Consider the following 19620-nt stretch of genomic DNA (forward strand, 5'->3'; position numbering starts at 1 on the left):
ATTTCACACACCGAATGATAACAGCGTCGCTTATCAGCCGGTAGAAGCTGCCGTCAAGTCGCCACACAATTTCAAACTAATCATCGAATATTTGACCCAATTTTGATAAGAGCGATTCGCGAAATTAGTAAAAACAAAGAAGAAGAAAATCAATGAAAATACAACAACAAATAAGTGTTATCTTGTTGAAATATAAAACAGTTATATAATACTTGCGACTGGTGAGTTTGCCCAGTACAAAATTGGATAGCAACAAATCGGGCTATAATCGATCCACAACGAGCGAGCCGTAGAAGATAGAAGGAAGAGAGAGGTTCCCCTCTGCAACTATATATATATATATATAACTTGGCCAGTTTTTGGTATATATATATATATATATACTAAAATCTGACCAAGTTAGTTGACGTTGAACCGAAGAATGCGACGGAAATAAACGAAATTTAACCTAATTAAATTTAATTGCGCTTGCTTGTTGTTGCTGTTGTGGCTGTTGTCGTTGTGGTTGTTGTAGTTGTGGTTGTGGTTGTTGTCGTTGTCAATACGTTTGACAGGTTCAGTTCACACTTGGAATGACCCCACTCAACTGATAAGAAGGCAATTTGATTATTTGAAATGTTTGTTGCCGTCATCACGAAATTGTCGACTGTGGATGCGTTAAAAGAGTACCTGATAAGCACGATACAAAGGTAATCGCATGCCATTGATAACTACGCACCCAACCCAACCCAACTCGACCCAAGCTGAACAGAACCGAACCGAACCGATCCCTGAACTCGGTTCCGTTTTCATTGATTCGCTTAAGCATACATACATAGTATATATATATGGCGCATTAAATACCTAGCTCAGATTTAGACCAATAAAGTTAGTCTGTATCCATCCTATGCTCAAATTTTAGTTAGCTGATATACAGAGAAATGTTTAGAAAATAATAAAATAATAATAATAATTAAATAAATGCTTGTCTAACATATATCGCACCCAATTGAAACGGTGTTTTGAAGCGATGAGTACAGATAATTAAAACAAGAAATAATTATTGTTTAATCGAAATTGAACAATTCAAAAATTTGAATCAAAACAAGTGCCTGACAAAGGCTCACAATAAAATAGATGGGCTGTCTTATCAAATATTCAGTGTAGATTTGCTGTCGTAAACGATAGATTGACAGATTGAAATCTGAGCAAAATAAGTTCTTAGTTTTTGCTCTTCGATAGACACCATCTTATTGCCCTTCCCCCTCTAACTATTGGTCTTTTTGTGTTTGTTGTTAAATTACTAAGAATTGAAATTGATTGTGAGACAAATTAATTTGTCGGTTCCCCCCACATCTCGCTGTTACTCCTTACCACCTTCTGCTAAGCGTTGTACCATTAATTATTTTAAATTACTAATTACTAATGATTACAACAGACAGAACCGATACAATTACAGTATCATGTTATCACTGCAGAGTCTAATATTTCTTTTATTAAGAAATCAATTTTATACACTATTTTGCAGATAAATACCCAGATAAAAATCTTTTTAAGTATTTGTTTAATTTAACGTTAAATATTAAATTACACTTTTAATTAAACTAAACTTTTTTTTGACACTTAGTATTTTTCTGTGTCGCCTGATAATAGTCGAATAGTTAAATAAATAATACTATTGTTATGCATCTACTTTTATTTACTATCGTATATGCCGACTTCATTTTAAGAAACTCTAAACCACTCGTAGAATTTCTTTTCATTTCGATCAACTTTAGTTTTGCTTCTCTAGCAATCTATGCAACTTGAATAATCGTTTTGCTTGTTGCCAAGCCCAGCTGCTCCTAACTATTTATAGTTCTTATCAACAATGTATGTGTGTGTGTGTGTGTGTTCTTTCATCATACACATTCCGCACACACTTCATACTATGTTTAACAGCTGCGTGTGCGATTCGAAAACTATTCACACTAAGCAGCTTAGGCAGAGCAAGTACTTCTCTACCTGTTTGACTTAAAATTTTGTCAAAATGGCACAGCAATAAGTGCAGCATCATCCTCATTATACTCAATACTCATTTTACTCAATATATATATATACATATATATATATATATATATATTGTACTATATACGCATTTTAAGTAGTATCTTTTATGAGCACTTATGAGTGCAGTACTCTTAAGTTAGTGGCAAGCTTATTGAAAAGGCTCTCAAATTATCAGCTTTTTATATTGTTTTGTTGTTGCTGTTGTTGTTGTTGGTGCTGTGTGGAGCACTCGCATTATTTACACGTGCCGAGCTACGCAGCATTATAAATACATAATTTCGTGTTACTCATACGCACTGTTGCCAGCCTATTTATGAGCGTTACGCAAAATCTACACTCATGACTGAATCAGTACTCGTTTCTGCCTTTCTCTGTGTGCGTAAATGAAAAATGTATAAAACTATAAAATAATCTTGACATGATAAATTTTTTTTTTTTTTTCAAAAAAAATTAACTGGCATGTGGAACGACTGATAGAGAGGGGTGGTTGGGGTTGGGGTTGGTGGTAAATGGAGCCATCTCAACTGTTTGCCCAGCACACAATTTGAAGTGTGCGCTGCTGATTACGAAATGTAAATCTTAAAGGTAGATTACAAATCTCTCAAGAAATGGAACCAACTCTGCATTTGAATTTAATTTGCTAATAGATTATACTCATATATTATATGAAGAGTGCAAATATGGCAGTTACACAGTGAGAAAAATGGTACGAATGGTTGCGAATTTCAACTCATAATTAAGCTCGACGAATATATGTCTTTAAAAACAACTAATAACATGTTTCAGATTCATTTTGGGTAAACAAAACAAGGAAAGACGCCAAATCCTTATCTAAGAATAACAATAGTGAATAGTGAATTCGTGCAGTGAAGGCCAAGTTAACATGGAGCTAAGGCAAATACATTGCTGATTTATGCTCATTTGGGTGATTTGCAGGTTTTAGCGGAAGGGGCCTTTTAAGTTGTGAGTCACCATTATTATAGACGGTTTAATCAGGCGGTGCTTAGTTTTTAATAAGTCGCATTCAAGGCCATATGTGAAATGCGCGATAAGTGATAAGCTCCTTGGCGCCAATCGGCTGACTGAACGACTGCTTTTGAGTATTTTGCGATAGTTTCAAGTGGCCCCAACAGCACAAGGACACATTGCCACAAGTGTTGCGCAACTTGCGCATATCTAATTGCCTGTCAATTTGTGTGGGTGAGGAACAGCTGGAGATCAAGGTCGGATAGATAGCTGGAGCAATCGATGTGGCTGCTCTTTGCTTTTCTTCTTTTCACACATTGAGCAGACAACAGCACATTCTGATCTGTTAACGGGCGCTGGTAATTGATTTGTTGAAACTACAGATCTGCTCTGCAAATGAAACACAGCAAATAGCATTTAATGGGCCCCCAACATTTGGCCAACCAATTCAACAAATTGAGAGATTGCGTTTGGAGATTACCATTGTTGTAATTGCTTTTTAAAGCACACAAATGTATTTCCCTTCGTCTCCTATTATTTATTAATCAGTTTCGATGCCCTAGATGACAGCTATACCAAAATACACACACACAAGACTGTGTGTATGGCGTGTCTGTCGCACTATGTCTGTCTGTGTTTTTTTATTAATTGACATTACTCCTTCTTTTGCAGCCACTATAAACAGAGATTGGATATGGAAAGGGTACACGGCTAATCCATTGGCATGAGATGTGCGAAGTACTTTTTGTCATAATAAATAAATAGACTTATTTGTATTTAATTATAGATAGAATATTAGAATGCATTTTCATATGTACATGTATGGTACACTTGAGCTGTTAGATAGAATATTAGAATGAATTTTCCTATATGTATAGTACACTTTAACTGTGTGGGTATCTTCTAGTCGAGCACTGTCACTTTTATTTGCGTTTTTTTTATTTTTTTGTTTCGGTTTTTTTTTTTAGCTGTTTAAAAATCTGTTGCTGTCAATGGGGCTAATGGACATCGGTTTAGATTTGTAATTGAAATAGAATTTCGCCAAGCGCGCTTCAATTGCCTCCAATGTGGTTCATTGTAGCGCCAGGGCGCTGATAAGCCCCGCGACCCGACGCGACCTGCCCCTACGATTCATGGGCAAAGTCATAAGAGTTGTTGCCTATTGGATTTGGCGATTGGTCTTATCGGTTTAAACAGCAAATCTATGCATTTAAAAAATATACATAAATGTATGTACATATACAAGGGCGTACGCAGGCGGGAAAGGGAAAGGGAAAGGTCTACTCAGCCCTCTACAACGCAAATTTGTAAGATAAGACTTAACTTTTGGTAACTTTTCCAAAAACCTTTACAAACTTATAGCTATATATTTATAATGTGCTAAATACGATTACAATTCTAAAAATATTAAAAATTAATATATATATATTACACTTTACTCACCTCTCTCGCCCCTCTCCAGAGTACGCCCCTGTATTTTTTATTGTTTTATTTATTTTTTTTATGAATAATGGTGATATGTGTGCTGATCGTACTCTATTCTTATATTCATACGTACCCTTACCGTGCCTTTAAGTAATATTATAGAAAATCGTCTAATAAAGTTAACGCATTTGCTTATCTTAGTTGAAAAGCGGAGAATGTAAATGAAGCCCTCATCTTTTAATCCTTATGCAAAAGTATTCGCAAGTTTTTTAAAACACTGACTTGGATTTATTTTTTGTCAGTTTGGCAAATTTGTTCTAGCAGATTTAAGCACCAACTAATATACAGGGTATTTATTTATTTAAGGGATGCTTACATTGTTAGAAATTGCATTCGGCAAGGGTACTTCATGTTCGGCACTCTGCCTATGGTTGTCCTTCCTTTTATTCCTCTATTTCATATTTTATACTATTTACTTTATCAGCTCGTTCCGCATGAGCTCTACGCAATTCATACAGCTAATTACTGTTCGTTTACTTAAATATACATACATGTATGCACATGTATGTGGGTATGTATGTACTTACACAGATAGTGCAGCAGATGCTTCCAATTGGATTGTCGATATTTGTTGTTAGGCAGCAAATTGCAACAAATTACTATTAATGATTATATACATTTTGCAATCGCTGTCTCGCAACGCTAACTCATACAATATATATTTTATATAAAATAAAATCATTACGAGCAATATATATATATATATATATATATATATATATTTGCAGTGCACGCAAAAAGTAGCACTCTTATCAGTTCAGAGCTTACAATTGTCTTTTGTGTTTGTTGTCTTAGATTTGCCTCAATGTTAATGTGTCCGGTCAAGACCGGGTAATACCTGTTAGTCAACTACGTGCCACAAAAATATATGTGCAGAAGTTGCGCATACGCCCCGTTTGTGTGAGACGTGATAGTCAGCTCGTTATGATAGTACTTTGACCATTGGATGATCTATGTATGTGGAACATGCAAATGTATATTCAAATATCAATTACATTTCACTCATCAGATGATACTGTTTGGGTATTTGCCCACGCATTTGGCACATTTACTGTTGCTGTGTGGCATTCATGCATCAAGCAGATCGATTTCTGTGGCAAAGTGGACGTCAAACTGACGCACATCATCTGCCCAGCTATAGGAGGATCGGGTGTGAGTGTCGAGGTGCCCAAGGTGCCAAGGTGCCCCCGTTGCCAAGTTTCTTTTAGCCGCTGTATGACAATATGTGTCCTAGCCAAGCTCGTGTGACCCACTTTCAGCCATAATCGCTAAACGCAACAGAAAAGCCCATAAATAAGATTACCGTTTAACAGGCCACCTCATAAAATATATTCCGAAGCAGCCAACGTAGCAACGACGCATCAATCTCAAACTGAATAGCACTTAAATGCTTTGCCATCCATGAAGGGGATTTGTGTGAATATATAAACACACTCTGAATATATGCAGACATAGACATATTCATAGATGTATGTATGTAGTCAGGTATGTAGTCAAATTGAAATGAGGGTCCATCTAGATAACTAAGCAATGGGGAGCATCCATGTTTGGGCATGGCCAAATGCTCAGGTACTAATTAAAACAGCCTGTGATAAAACTAATTAATTAATTTATATATATATATATATATATATATATATATATGCATATATATATCATCTCATCATCATTATTTTGTTTATATATATCATTTCATGATGTTTATATATTGCTATATTTATAGAAAGCGTAAAATATGCATAAATAAATAAAATAGTTGTTAAATGGTGTGGAAACATTGGATTGCTGCCGATCAGCAAAATATATGTCGCTGGCGCTAAATCTGAATTGGATATATGTATATATATATCTAAGTAATATATATATTTTGCCATATGTGTTCGGATTTGAAATACAACCTTGTGAATGCAAATTAATTCAGTTGAGTGAATGAATGACTGATAATCAAACTCAAACTGCGAGAAACCAGCATCAATCAAACAATTCCCTTCTCCCTCTCTCTTCAGCTTGAGCTTCAGCTTCAGCTTCAGCTGAAAGTCCAGCTTAGGCATTAGTCAAGTAAATGTAAATTTATTGCATAATTATTTAGTATATTTTCTGATTTGTAGTACTATAGTACGTACAGTGAATGTGGTGCTTTATACACTAGGAAAAAAAATTGACAAGAACTTTCGCAAATTGTTATACATTTGGCAGCAAGGCTAACTCAGCATATTATTCAGAAATGTTGATTTCTTCCTTATTCATTTCTTAATTCCAGGGAATATGAATGAATGTTTTCTTAAATTAACCGTTAGACACGTTCACTATTATTATTAAACATTAGTATTTTAATGTACTGTACTTTTAGGAATACTTCTTACTATTCCGAGAATTATTTTTGTGTAAAAAAACCCCACTCATTTGCACACATTTTTCTTCGTATACATATGGCAATAATTTCTAAGAACCAGACAACTTTTCTAGTTTTCAGGTCGACTTATTTCTGAGTGAACTTGCTAAATGCATAATAGCCAAGCGTTGAACGTTTACGTTTTTAAGTGTTAAAATGTCTCGCACGTGTAATTGATTCATTGACAGGCGTAACACACAGACACACACAGATATACACACACAGGCACACACTCAAACACACACATAGAACTACAAACACGGAAGTGAATTTAGTTTACTTACAATATCGCGCGAAATTGTGGAAAATGTTTTTAGAACCGTATACAGCCCGAGCGCGAATTGGCAAATAAATATCATATATATATATATATATGTATACAAAATGTATGTAATTATTTATGCGCAATATATATACAAATTTAACAGTGCACATAAGCTTATAACTTAAGCATATGTTCGGCACGAACAATTGGGGGCGTGGTATGCCATATTTTAGTCTGGCATTAGCTCGGACTCGATGTTTACATTAAGATGAGGCCGCTCGTGCATAATATGTGTAGATTGGCGCATTATAAAATAATAACCCTATTGAAATTTATAAAAATAACACGATTTACTACACCGAATCGAATCGAATCGAATCGAATCGAAGAAAACTTATTTTTACAAAATTTATGTATCGCATTCTTATCTTTGGAATGGAATTGGAAACATTAAGCAAAAATTTATTGATGCTTTGTTTCATATATGTATAAATATGAAGCATATATATAGATATACATACATATCGTATACTATTGAAATACTAAGTTAGTAATACCCATTGAGTAGTGATGTGAGGCACGGAAGTCCTCGGTCATTTGAAGTTATTTAGCTGAAGTGGCTGCTGCTTGCCTTGTGTGTCAAGTGATTGAGTATATTTTTCACTTATACTTGACTTTGCTAAACACAAAAACTGTGTTGCACTCGTGATCTGTGGCAGGAAGAGGAAGAGTTTACGAAGCACTCCTTTTGTCAGAAACATAGTCAGAATCCACTCTTCTAACCCACTAATCTCAGTCAGCAGATACATGTCCCAAACAGAGCATAATGATCTTTCAAGTCCATTGAACTGACTCAGAAACGGACAAAAAATAAGTGTCTTGTGTACATATATTTATATATATATATAGAGAGATACTACATATGTTTGTATGAATGATAAGTGGTATTTACAGATTTTTGGAGGCGGCTTTTGAATATGCAAGTATATTTCATGTTCATGCATGACAGGCATTTAAGTAACTCTCGCTTTTGGCAGAGCCAACGACTTTTTGATTATGTTCAAGCTCGTCGTTGTTCTTGCGCCTTATACACACACATATATATATATATATATACATATATATATATATATAAATATAATGTTTTCTTTTCTTTTTTTGGTTAGTTTAAAGCTGACATGCAGCCCACATCGGTTTATATCAACGATTGGGCGATCGGTCGCTCGGCCAGTTAGTCGGTCGTTTTGTCGGTTTGTCGGTTGGTCGGCGTCGTCATCATCATTTTTTATGTGGCAATTGTCATTAGCTTCCTTTTGCGCTGATATTTATCTTGAAGTTGACTTCAACTGAAGACGGCAGTGGGGAGACGGGCATCGGGAATCGGCGGCAACACTCAAATTGAAGCCAGAGACGCATAATTGCGAATTATCAGCATTTTACATTGACATTCTACGCATTTTTAATGACTTCTTTCGCTCGGAACCAACTTCGACTTTAACTTAGACTTCGACTTAGACTTCGACCCCCAAGCATTTTGCGAAATGTGCAAAATACATTTTCCTCTCATATTCATTCCTGCGGTTTATTTTTTATTTTATTTATTTTTTTTTTTTTTGCTTTTATTGCCTACTGCATATCCTGCCACAAAATAAAAGAATTTCAACTGTCTGCTGCCATCTAAGACGAGCGAAGAAAAAAACGAACTTAAATAACATCATTGGCATTTGACAGGCAGACGACGCGACGACGCATCTTGCACCAAGAACACAATATTTGGACAGACACACACACACACACAGACACACACAGAGACAGACAGACACATGCACACCCACAACCCTCTATGCCAACCTTCCGCTTACTTATCTTCAATATTCAATGTAGTATTAATATTACGCAGCGTCAAATTTTTGGTTACCCAACTCAAATGAGCAATCCTCAATCCCCTGCCCCTTCAACTCCCCCCATTGCTGTTCCCATTCCCGTTCCCGTTCACGTTCCCGTTCCCGTTGACGCTCTTGGTTCTTTGTTCAGCTGGAGATGGAGCATTCAAGAAAATTTATGACACATTTTTGATTTGCTGTAGAATCGCTTGAGGGGTCCCCGGATGTCCGTTAACTGCTCAGTCATGACATTCAATAAGAACTCTTTCCATTTCGGCCCTGAATTCTGCCAATGCGACATTACACTAATTGTCCACAGCTGCAAGTAGTTCGCACTAAACTACACTATACACTATACTACAAGTATTCGTATCAAAGGAAAATTCTGCAACACAAAATAAATAAATACAAGCATATTGCTCTAGTCGAGAGAGCTTGACTACGAAATGCCCTTAACCCTGAACCATTCTATTAAATATATTTTGTTTTTAGTTTTATTTATTTATTAATACTTGATCAATAATACAAGATATATTATAGAGAAATATATATATATACATATATATTATTACAAATTGTGGCTTTTGTTGGGATCGGAAATCGAAATATTTGAGAAACGGTCGAGTTATTGATGAAATTAAATAAACTTAGCTGTAGAAGAAATTCAATTCAATATTTGGTATCGTTAGCTCGCGTAGTGTCTGAGACTGGATTGTGCTGAGACTGATACAGCTGGACGCACAGGACTAGATCTCGGCTCTTGATCCTGATCAAGCATATATATATACTTTATAAGAGCGAATATGCCTCCTTCTGTCCGATACCTGCTAGTTGTAGAATCTAAATTTCTACATACGCAACTTAGCAACAAGAGCATCAATCAGTGAGCTTTCATCACAGATCTAATGCATTTGAGGAATTTGGCAGTTGAATAATTAAATGCACTTCAAATAAGAGTTTGCCATTGGATAGCATAGCAACATAGCACAATAATTGCCGGATAAATGTTTTCCAATCATTATTGTTTCGGTCTGTTTTATGTTTGACATATTTCCCCATTGCGATTATTATTATTATTAGCATTATTTGTATTTTTATATTAATAGTAATATGAATGCTTTCGCTTTGACCACTCGAAATTCATTTATGCAACAACAACAACAGCAGAAAGTGATCTCAAGACGACGCACGAACGCTGGGATCGCAATCGAGATCAAAACGGAGACGGCGACGGCGACGGCGACCGAACCCGCATAATAATGGCCATACAAGTGCCTGATTTCTGGGAACACTTCTGGGTCGTGGCGGAAGTCGAAAGTGTGAAATTCTGCGAAGCGACTGCGTCATTGATTAGTTTATGAATGAGACCCCAAACTTTAATCTTAATATATCCACATCAACACACATACTGCATGCATATACGTCTGTACGAGTGGATGTTGCATACACTATGAAAAAAATTGCTCTGAATTTTAGAAAATCGATTTGCCTTTAGCGGCAATTGTAACTCACTTTGCCAATCTGAAAGTGTATTCCTAAAACGGAACGATCTATCGATATCTTTCTAAAATTCACGATTTTTCACTCCTTAATTCCAAGTATGATTTTTAAAATTAAAAAAATAAATAGAACAGTTTTTGTTTGTTATATTATTATGAAACATAAGAATTTTGAGATTTAATAACAGTTTGTATATATAATTTATACAAATATATTCTATTATAATGAAATATATTTCTGAAAAATATAAAACTTAGAGATTATTTTTACAAAGAAGAAACACTTTCGTCGATTTTTTCTGAGTGTATAGCACATGAACAGAAATACGAACCGCAGCTAGGCTAAATTTGTAACGCCATTGACGGCAGTCACGCCATAAATCAGCTGAGGCAGCGATCATGTCTTGCTATGTTGCTACATGACACCCAACCAATATCCGACCACCCCCCCCCCACATCCTATCAGTACTGACCACCTCCTCCAGACCCCCCTATTCAAATCGACTGCTGCCAATGGTCGATTTCTTCTTTGCGATTTTGCAGTTGTCAAAAATTCGCACATTTTTTATATGGACATGGTACCCACTCAGTTACCTGCACCACCCAGCTCCCTCCCCCCACTTAAACCTCACGCAATACCTCTGCCTCTGCCACTAGTTCGGGCAGGCCTGTCATGTAGCCGGCAATTAAAATTGGTTCTCTTCTTCATCAGCCGAAAGCTGAGAAGCATTGTCCGCCTTCCAATTGCCGAGCGAAGCTGTTAAATAATTTATGAAGTGCGTAGGGTTTCTGGTGCGCATTTCAAGCAGTTCATGCCGACTTGGATACATATAAAATATATACTATACTATACACGATATATATTTCGGGGCATCGCTCACGCACTCTGTGTGCACAGCCGGAACATATTTGTCCACGCAATTTTTGCTCATTAAACTTTTTGGGCACATTCTGCGAGCTGCATGCAAATGCCGCTGATTAGTTTTGACAATGAAGGAAGGCAACTGCTTGCGGACGGGATAGGGGGGTGATAAGGATAGTCAGTTGACTGAACGGTTACGGTTTCCATACATGAAACATGGCGTTGAACTGAAACCGAAACTGAAACAGAAACAGAAACAGAAACTGAACGTGAACCTGTACCGAAAAATAATAAAAGAAAAGAAAACATGCGAGTTAACTAACTAAGTAAAGTAAAGTCGAATATAAGTGGAGACACGTTCTAGCCGTTCCTACGACTTTAGCAGCTGGCAGCTGGTTTTGCTTAGCTACGAGTGCATCTTGGCCAAGTGCTCGCTGAAGCACAACAACAACATCCAGCTCCTCTCTCTCTCTCTCTGTTTCTCTGGGCCGTTCATTGTTCACGGCTCGCCCTTGTAACGCAAGTGTTAAGTCTGGACACGCTCACAAGACTTAACACTTAGCCTCAGCCTTAGACTTAGGCTCAAGTTGAGACCCTAACCTAAGCCTAAGCGCAAACCCAAACCCAAACCCAAGACGAGCAGTGTCTAAGCCCGAACGCGAACTAGGCACTCGAAACCAAAAACCCAAACCCAAACCCAAGCCGAAAAGTGCAGCCATATTAATTATGAATTGGAATTGAGTGGATGTGTCTTTTACTTGGACTGTACTTCTCTCTGCTGCACTTTGCTGCACTTTTTTGCACTTGCAACTTGCATCCGCGGCACATTTCATATTTTTACGCTTGCGGAGTTTGCGATGCGACTGCAAAATAGTCTAGGGGCGCATTCGAGCAATAACTTTTGTCACGCTATATAGGGCCACATGGGCGCACAGGAGCGCAGCCAGGTACATTCAACAGGTGCGCATTCGACAATCAAATTATCATATTCAGCAGATCATCCATAATATTCTAATATGTAAAACTATCGACGATCACTTTAATACAGTACAGTTGATAGTTGAATGTTGAATGTCAAATGTGATCTGGTCTATGCTCATATATTTCATATATTCCCTTTAAATGCATAATCTGATAACTAAAGCATTCAGTTACGTCCATAAACATCAATAGGTGTACAATTCGTCAACTAAACTGAGTCATTCCTTCAATTGATAGATGAAGTTTACAAATTTAGATTAGACATTCGAATTGTATAATATTTAATCAGTATTAATTTCCAGTTGAAATCGATTTGGTATTTTTGGGCCCAAAAGTGACTGAAGTGCGCTACTGGCTGTAACGATGAGGAAAAACACTTAATTTACTTGTGAAGACGACAGCCACTGGGTCTGGACATGCACAACGCTCAGTGGCACGTATTAGTGACTTTATCATATAAATGGTGCGGTTTAAATAATAATTAAGCCTGACTTGTACTGGCCGCGGCTGCTTCACTCTGTGTTTTCCATTTGACGTTTGGAGTTACTGGTCGAGTGTATTTGCCAGCTGTTCGTCTTTTTCTTCTGCTTCGTTGTCGTCTTGGTCTCCGCATGCCAGTTGCAGGTGGATGCGGATTAAGCTGCCACAGGGCGCAATAAATCAACGGATACATTGGCCATCCCCCCCCCTACACCCCCACACACACTCCCTACCCCCACCACAACCCACATCGAGTGCAGCCAAATGCGAAGCGTTCCCCTGCCAGAGGAAGCGAAGTTCGTGTCAACATTGATATGCCTAATAAGATTCTGATTCAGTTTCTGAATTAGATTCTGATTCAGATTGTGATTCTCATTACCGATACTAATAAGTAGACCTCATCGTAACATTTCAAGACCGCAATTTACTTCAGACTTTGAGAAGAGGCCTATATCTAAAATGATTACATGAAAATGTGTAGATTATATCTTTTACTTTTACCAATTTGTTTTCATGACAGCTTAAAAAATGATAACTACATTTATCACATTTATTTTTTGGTTTAAAATAAGAGCCTAGACAAGAATCATTATTATAATGATAAAGACGTACATCTCTATATATAAATTCAAATTAAATTAACAGAAGTGTAAAACATTTCATTGCTCTCAATTTAAGAACTTGAATTCTTGATTTAAGCTGATTCTGTTTTATTTCCAAATGATAATTGCATTGATTTTGGAACATTTTCGATTAGATAATTAAGCAGTGAAGTTGGTTTGAGAATGCAGTTGCTTTAATATAACAATAATTGAACTTAGTTTATATAGAAAAAGTCCTGAAAAATTGGTATCATTCTCTGGTGCAGATATTGACAGTGTATAAACTTGATGCGAGTGCAAAATACTTTAATTGTTCTTTGAGTGTATATTTCGTGCCTACGTCATTTGCCTGCCTATATTATATGTATATATATATTTGTAATAACTGGCCTGATGTAACAGAGCATCGCCTGAGCTGTCACAACAATCAGAGATGTGGCTGAAACATTTTCAATAACACAAAATTTGCCGTGTTCGTTGACCAGTCGAACAGCCCAAGTACACAAAGACGACAACCAGGCCGACGAGACGAAACCGGAAACCAGCAGAAATTGGCAGCCAGCCGCAATAGCAATAAGCGCCACCAGCTACAATTAACGGATGCATTGCGACACAACGAAGTAATGCTGCAGCTGTTGCACTGACTGTGAGAGAGAGAGAGAGAGAGAGAGTGAGAGAGAAAATCAACTGGCAGAGCAAGAAGAACTCAAGAATCGGGAGATCTGGAAGATGCTGTTCATGGACGCACTGTTCAACAGCTTGCTGGTGGTCAGCTCCGGCTATGCGATGTACACGCTGCATCCGTGGCAAACACCCTACGGCTATGCGGCGGCCGCATTGAGTCTGGTGCATGGACTGCTGGGTGTGGTGCGGGCGGCAAACAACGATGATGATGAATGCAATCGCGCACGGCAGATAACGTCCGGTGTTATGGAGCTGGTGCCGTTGCCATTGGCCAACATCGAGCTGTATCTGAAATCGTCCAGTCCGCATCTGGCAATGGCGCATGGCTGCTTTGTGATACCGTTGGCCTTCGATCTGGTTGCCAAGTGGCGCGACAGCGAGGACAATTCAACGGCGACGCTCAAGGATCTGACGCTGCTCGGCAATGTGGTATCGCTGCTCTTTCTGGGCGTCAATCAGTCGAGCAATGTTTGCGGTAGCATGGCGGCAATTGCAATGGCTGCACGCTACGGCTCCGTCATGCTCGAATATTACTGGGAGGGTCTAGGCATTCACTTCAATCTGCTGGCCAATTCGGCGTTCATCGTACTAATGGCCATGACCCTGACGACAAAGTCCTAACCAGCCATCAATGCCACATCCACAATATCCACAATATCACAAACACTGTTTGACATCTGAGCGGATTTCGGCGACATCTTCTGCTTCATCGTCATCATCATCATCAGTGTGGTTTTTTTTATTCGGTGGCTCAAGGCTAACTGCGGGCGGTTCATTGGCTCAACAATGGCTCAAGCGTCGGCTCAATAAACATGCAATTAATGTTGGCAAATTAAAATGCAAAAATAAACATTAATTGTTTTGTCAAAAATTAAGTGTTGTGTGCTCGTTTGATTGTTTGAGTGTGTGTGTGTGTGTGTGTGTGTGTGTATTTTTGTCACTACGTTCCGCGGGGATGCATCACAGAATGAGCCGACGACAATGGGGCAGCAATTTAAGGCAAAATTTACAACGATACCAAGCCATTGAGCAGGGATAAATGTTAATGTCCAAACCGGAACCGGTTCGGAGCCGCCACGCTTTTGATACGTATTTACTACAAGAAGGCAGTCCGCCTGCCAGCCAGCTGGATAAGAGTGGCTAAGCCCAATGAAGTCAAAAGTATTTCCACCACAATATATTAACACATATTTACTGATTTTAAGTAGATGCTGCATTTGCATACACCTTTTCTCGCTCTAGTCAAAGTTCATCTAAACTTCAAGTTTAATTGGTTTGTCGTTAAGTTAGTTGGCAACAGCGTTCATTAAGTGTCACTCACAATTCACAATTCTTCTTTTCTTTTTGCCAGACGTGCAGTGATTTCTAAGCAGCTTATAGTGAAGTTTTGAGTCTTGTCAGACATTGAGCGGATTCTTATAGACAGTATAATGCTTTGACTCATGTTAATGTGGTTATTAGCTTTGACAGATACAGATCATGCATTTTTAATATTGATGAAAAGGAATTTCACCAAATTACAAATATTTCGTGCAAGATATTTAATGTCATTTCATATTGATAAACATAGAACATATTTCAATATTTCATTGCAATTTAAGCTTACATTTTAATATATGTGAGAATATTTATTATTGTTGTGCGAATTATGGAAGAGACAATTGACAGTAATTGATGCTTATGAACACTGCACACAGCACACTGCACACTGTCCAATGCCCACTATACAACACTGCTTGTCGCAGGCCGATTGCCGATGTGCGTTTTGTTGTCTGCTTTTGGGCGCAGGCTGTGCGAGAATTGTAAAATGTAAAATGGCTGGCATGTGGAAGGAGAACAGAAACATAAACAGAAACCGGGAAGCGATGCTGCTAATGAAATGGCGCCATTAAGATTGAAAATAAATTTGCGGAAAGAAAGGGCTGCCGATGCAAAACAGTATGTGGCAATAATTTACAAATTTTAATTAATTGCCAGCACAGTATATACATTTTAGGGACGATTTTATGATGTGAGTGGCACAGTTATGGACCCAGCAGTTCGCTACTATAGTCGTGGCCACAAACCGGATACTAATCATGTCGTCAGGAGCGGCAATATTTGCGCTTTTACACGCCTGGGCTCCGGCTTCGGCTTCGGCTCCAGCTCCAGCTCCGACATTCGTTCGTTCGCAGAACAAACGTATTCACTTTGTAGTTAAAAGACCATCCATTATTTGTGTGAATCAAAGTCGCTGCAGCAGCGACAGCAGCCGACAGACGAAACGCAACGGAAAGATAACAACAAATTAAAGCTAGCGAAAAAAGTAACCGCAAAGCATTTCAAAAATGTGCAAAGGGAGGAAGCACAACAGAAAAAGAAACAACAACCGACGAGCGACCGAGCGAAGAAGAAGAAATTACATACACAAAAAACTAACAAGAGCGCGGCAATCGTAATTATCCGTTCAGCAGATACCCTGTTACCCGAATGGGAGTAGGTAGTAGTATGCTTAGGTTGTTCTTGAACTTTGGGAAAGTATACATAAAGGACAATAATCTCGGCGTTATGCACTCAAAATCATTACAAACGCAACTACACGAAATTGCGGAAAGCAAGAAACGCAGTTTCCAAATCGATATTTATTTTCATCATCATTCAAAGCTTTCACTCTCTCTGTCTCTCTCTCTCCCTCACTCGGACACAACTAGATACATACGTGGAGTGGCAGGAGTATCCTTCTGTTGCATACTTTCGTAGTATTACATGTTATCCCCTTTTACCCATTTAAACTTATACAGGGTATAGGAAAGGCAAAATAAAAGAAATCAAGAAATCAACAAAAGCGAACGCGTGCAAATTGCACGCCAATGCGCCGGCGCAGACGCCGCGACATTGCTTAAGTATGCGTGTGTGTGTATGTGTACCTTGTGCAAGTTCAAAAACCTGCGAATGTGTATTGCGAGTCAATCGTTGTTTGCCGTTGCTCCGGCAGACTCAGTCGCAGACAGACGAAGTCTGAGTCGCAGTCGGTTAAAAATGCCGGCCGGCACTGGCGCAAGAAAACCAACAAAAAAATGTAAAAACGCAACGGCTAAAATCTATAGACTGCACAATACTCTGTTATCGGTACAGACACAGATTTTCAGCCAGATATGAGCCTTTTGATTATAAAGCAAGTAGATCTCAGCCTGTGCGATATATATGCGTGGCTTTGTGTTTAAGATGTGCAAGTCATAAATTTTATGAATTTAGCCAAATATATGTAGACTTCACTGACTTGGACAAACATAACTCAATAACATGCAGGTTTTCGCATTGCGAGCAAAGTGTTAATCAGGAAAGCAACAACAATAAAAAAAGAACAGCCGCCGCAAGCAGAAGAGCAACAATGAGAAGTAATAAATGGCAAGAAGAAAACAGAGAAGCGGACAGCGATGACGCGTCGAGCTTTTGCGCATGCATGCAAAATGGACCAAAGCGCATTGCAGAAAGTGGAAAGGACAAAAATGAGACGAAGATTAAATACTCTATAAATCTAAATAATCGCTGCATGTGGAAATTTAAAGTTTCAATATTTTGTATTTGATATACATATGAATCTATCTACACATATTGTTACGTATAAGTAGACATATGTTGCTAGGTGTACAAACGGAATACATCATCTAACATCCATTTGTATGTACATACATATGCGTTGCATACTTCATGATAAACACAAATGCTTCACTGCGTAAAAGGACATGTTCAAAATCGAAGAACGCCGACGCAGCACTGAAAGCAGAAACAACAGTGAGAAATACATACATATTTGTAAACATGTTTGTGGGTTCACTCATAAAATACACTTTTGGAAATCGCCACATATTTGACGTCAATGGTAAAGCACCCTATAATTCAGAAGGTGAATTTCTGAAATTTATGATTGCGCCTTTCTAAAAACAAGGGTTTGCATGTCTAAATTGCAGAGTGAATTTTTGTAAAATATGCCAAAAAGTTGTCTAATTTCCGGTGTGTTGTTTTCTAAGTGTGCACCATAGAATAATATTCTACTACCTTAACTTTATTTGTTACTTATATTTTATAATACAAGCATTTTACAGCCAACAGCTAAGCTATAATATAAGACCGAGCCAGTAAATTACATTATTTGTTTCTGAATTTTAGAAAGGATTTTTCGTAAAAATTGGAGTTTGAATTTATATTTTTTTAGAAATGTTTTCCTTAATAATAGAGAATATTTAAAAAAAATTAAAAGAGATAAAATCTGTGTATATTTGAGTTTTGCAAGCAGCCGCCTTTCTTTTCCTAATCTGTGGAAAACTTTTTTTCTGAGTGTATGTGAGTGTGCGCATTCGCATGTTGTGTGTGTGCTGTTGGGTTGCGCCCGCGCAACGCGCCATTCAACAAGCTACGCTTCGCCATCGATTTTTGCAGCGCCAGTCAATCCGACGGCTGCTGCTGCAGTTGCTGCTCTTGCTGTCTGCCCGCTTCGCACTGTTTGCTGCCGCCTGTTGCTGTTATACGTGATTTGTTTACGAAGCTTAACAAAATACTTATGAACACAAAAATGCCTTAAATTACCGGGAAAGGCGTTCTCGTTTAAACATTTTGTAAACACAAATACAACAGAGCTCGAAATCACAGTATTGCAATTGTTGTTTTTGCTCTTGTTTTTGTTTTTGCTTTTGTTGTTATCGTTCTCGTTCTTTGCACTTTATAAGTCCGTACTTCCCCAAATTGTTGACATATTTCTTTCAAGAGTTTGGTTTTTATTTATTTTTTTATTCAAATAATTCACAATTATTTGACTATTCAATACATTCACCTTTCACCTTCAATGGTATTTTAAACAATTAGTTCAAGCTAGTGAGGTTCGACTGTAGTTGCAAATTTGCAAATCTGTGTTTGTGTGTGTGTGTATGCGCGTCTGTGCCGACTGAGTCACTTTCATATGCACATGTGCAAAAATGTGTGTGTATGTAAATATGTATTTGAAGCGTGGGAGCGTATAGTACGAGCAGAGACAATACGACAACCTCAATATGCAGCCAATGGCGTCGATGAGTCAACTACTTCAACAGTATGCAGATACACATATACATGCATATATTGTATATAGGTATGTGTATAGCATCTACCACCCGCCATAGTTAAAGAGCTTCTGCTTTGTGTGTGTAGTACAAATGTATGTAGAAGCTACTAGATGGTGAATGGGCAATTTAAATGTAACGGTTCTGATGAAACGAACGCTTGTCGGGGCCACTCGACTGGGCGAGCAATAAATTGGCCACACCAGATAACCGAAGAGCAAGCGAACTTTCCGAGATGGACCAAACAATGGAGCTGAACGAGCGATGGCAATAATTCCTCAAGAGGTGACAGTTGGTAAAAGAGCGGTCAGCATACCGTGTGCACTTTCAATTAGTATCAGCCTTAAAGCAGGCACTCAGAACTTGTTAATTGTGGCACTGAGGCTAAAGTCATTATGAGTTGTCTGTTAACAAAGCA

At 38.0% G+C, this 19620-nt stretch overlaps 1 protein-coding gene across 1 annotated transcript; it reads left to right on the forward strand.

Moving 5' to 3' along the window:
* The first annotated feature begins 13873 nt into the window (after positions 1 to 13873).
* LOC6565068 lies at positions 13874 to 14962 on the forward strand. Its single transcript, XM_001991171.3, has one exon. The coding sequence runs from the start codon at positions 14173 to 14175 to the stop codon at positions 14746 to 14748; it is 576 nt and encodes a 191-aa protein (XP_001991207.1). The 5' UTR covers positions 13874 to 14172; the 3' UTR covers positions 14749 to 14962.
* Positions 14963 to 19620: the final 4658 nt, after the last annotated feature.

This window comes from Drosophila grimshawi, unplaced genomic scaffold, assembly GCF_018153295.1.
Source record: "Drosophila grimshawi isolate 15287-2541.00 unplaced genomic scaffold, ASM1815329v1 contig_848, whole genome shotgun sequence".
Lineage (NCBI taxonomy): Eukaryota > Metazoa > Arthropoda > Insecta > Diptera > Drosophilidae > Drosophila > Drosophila grimshawi.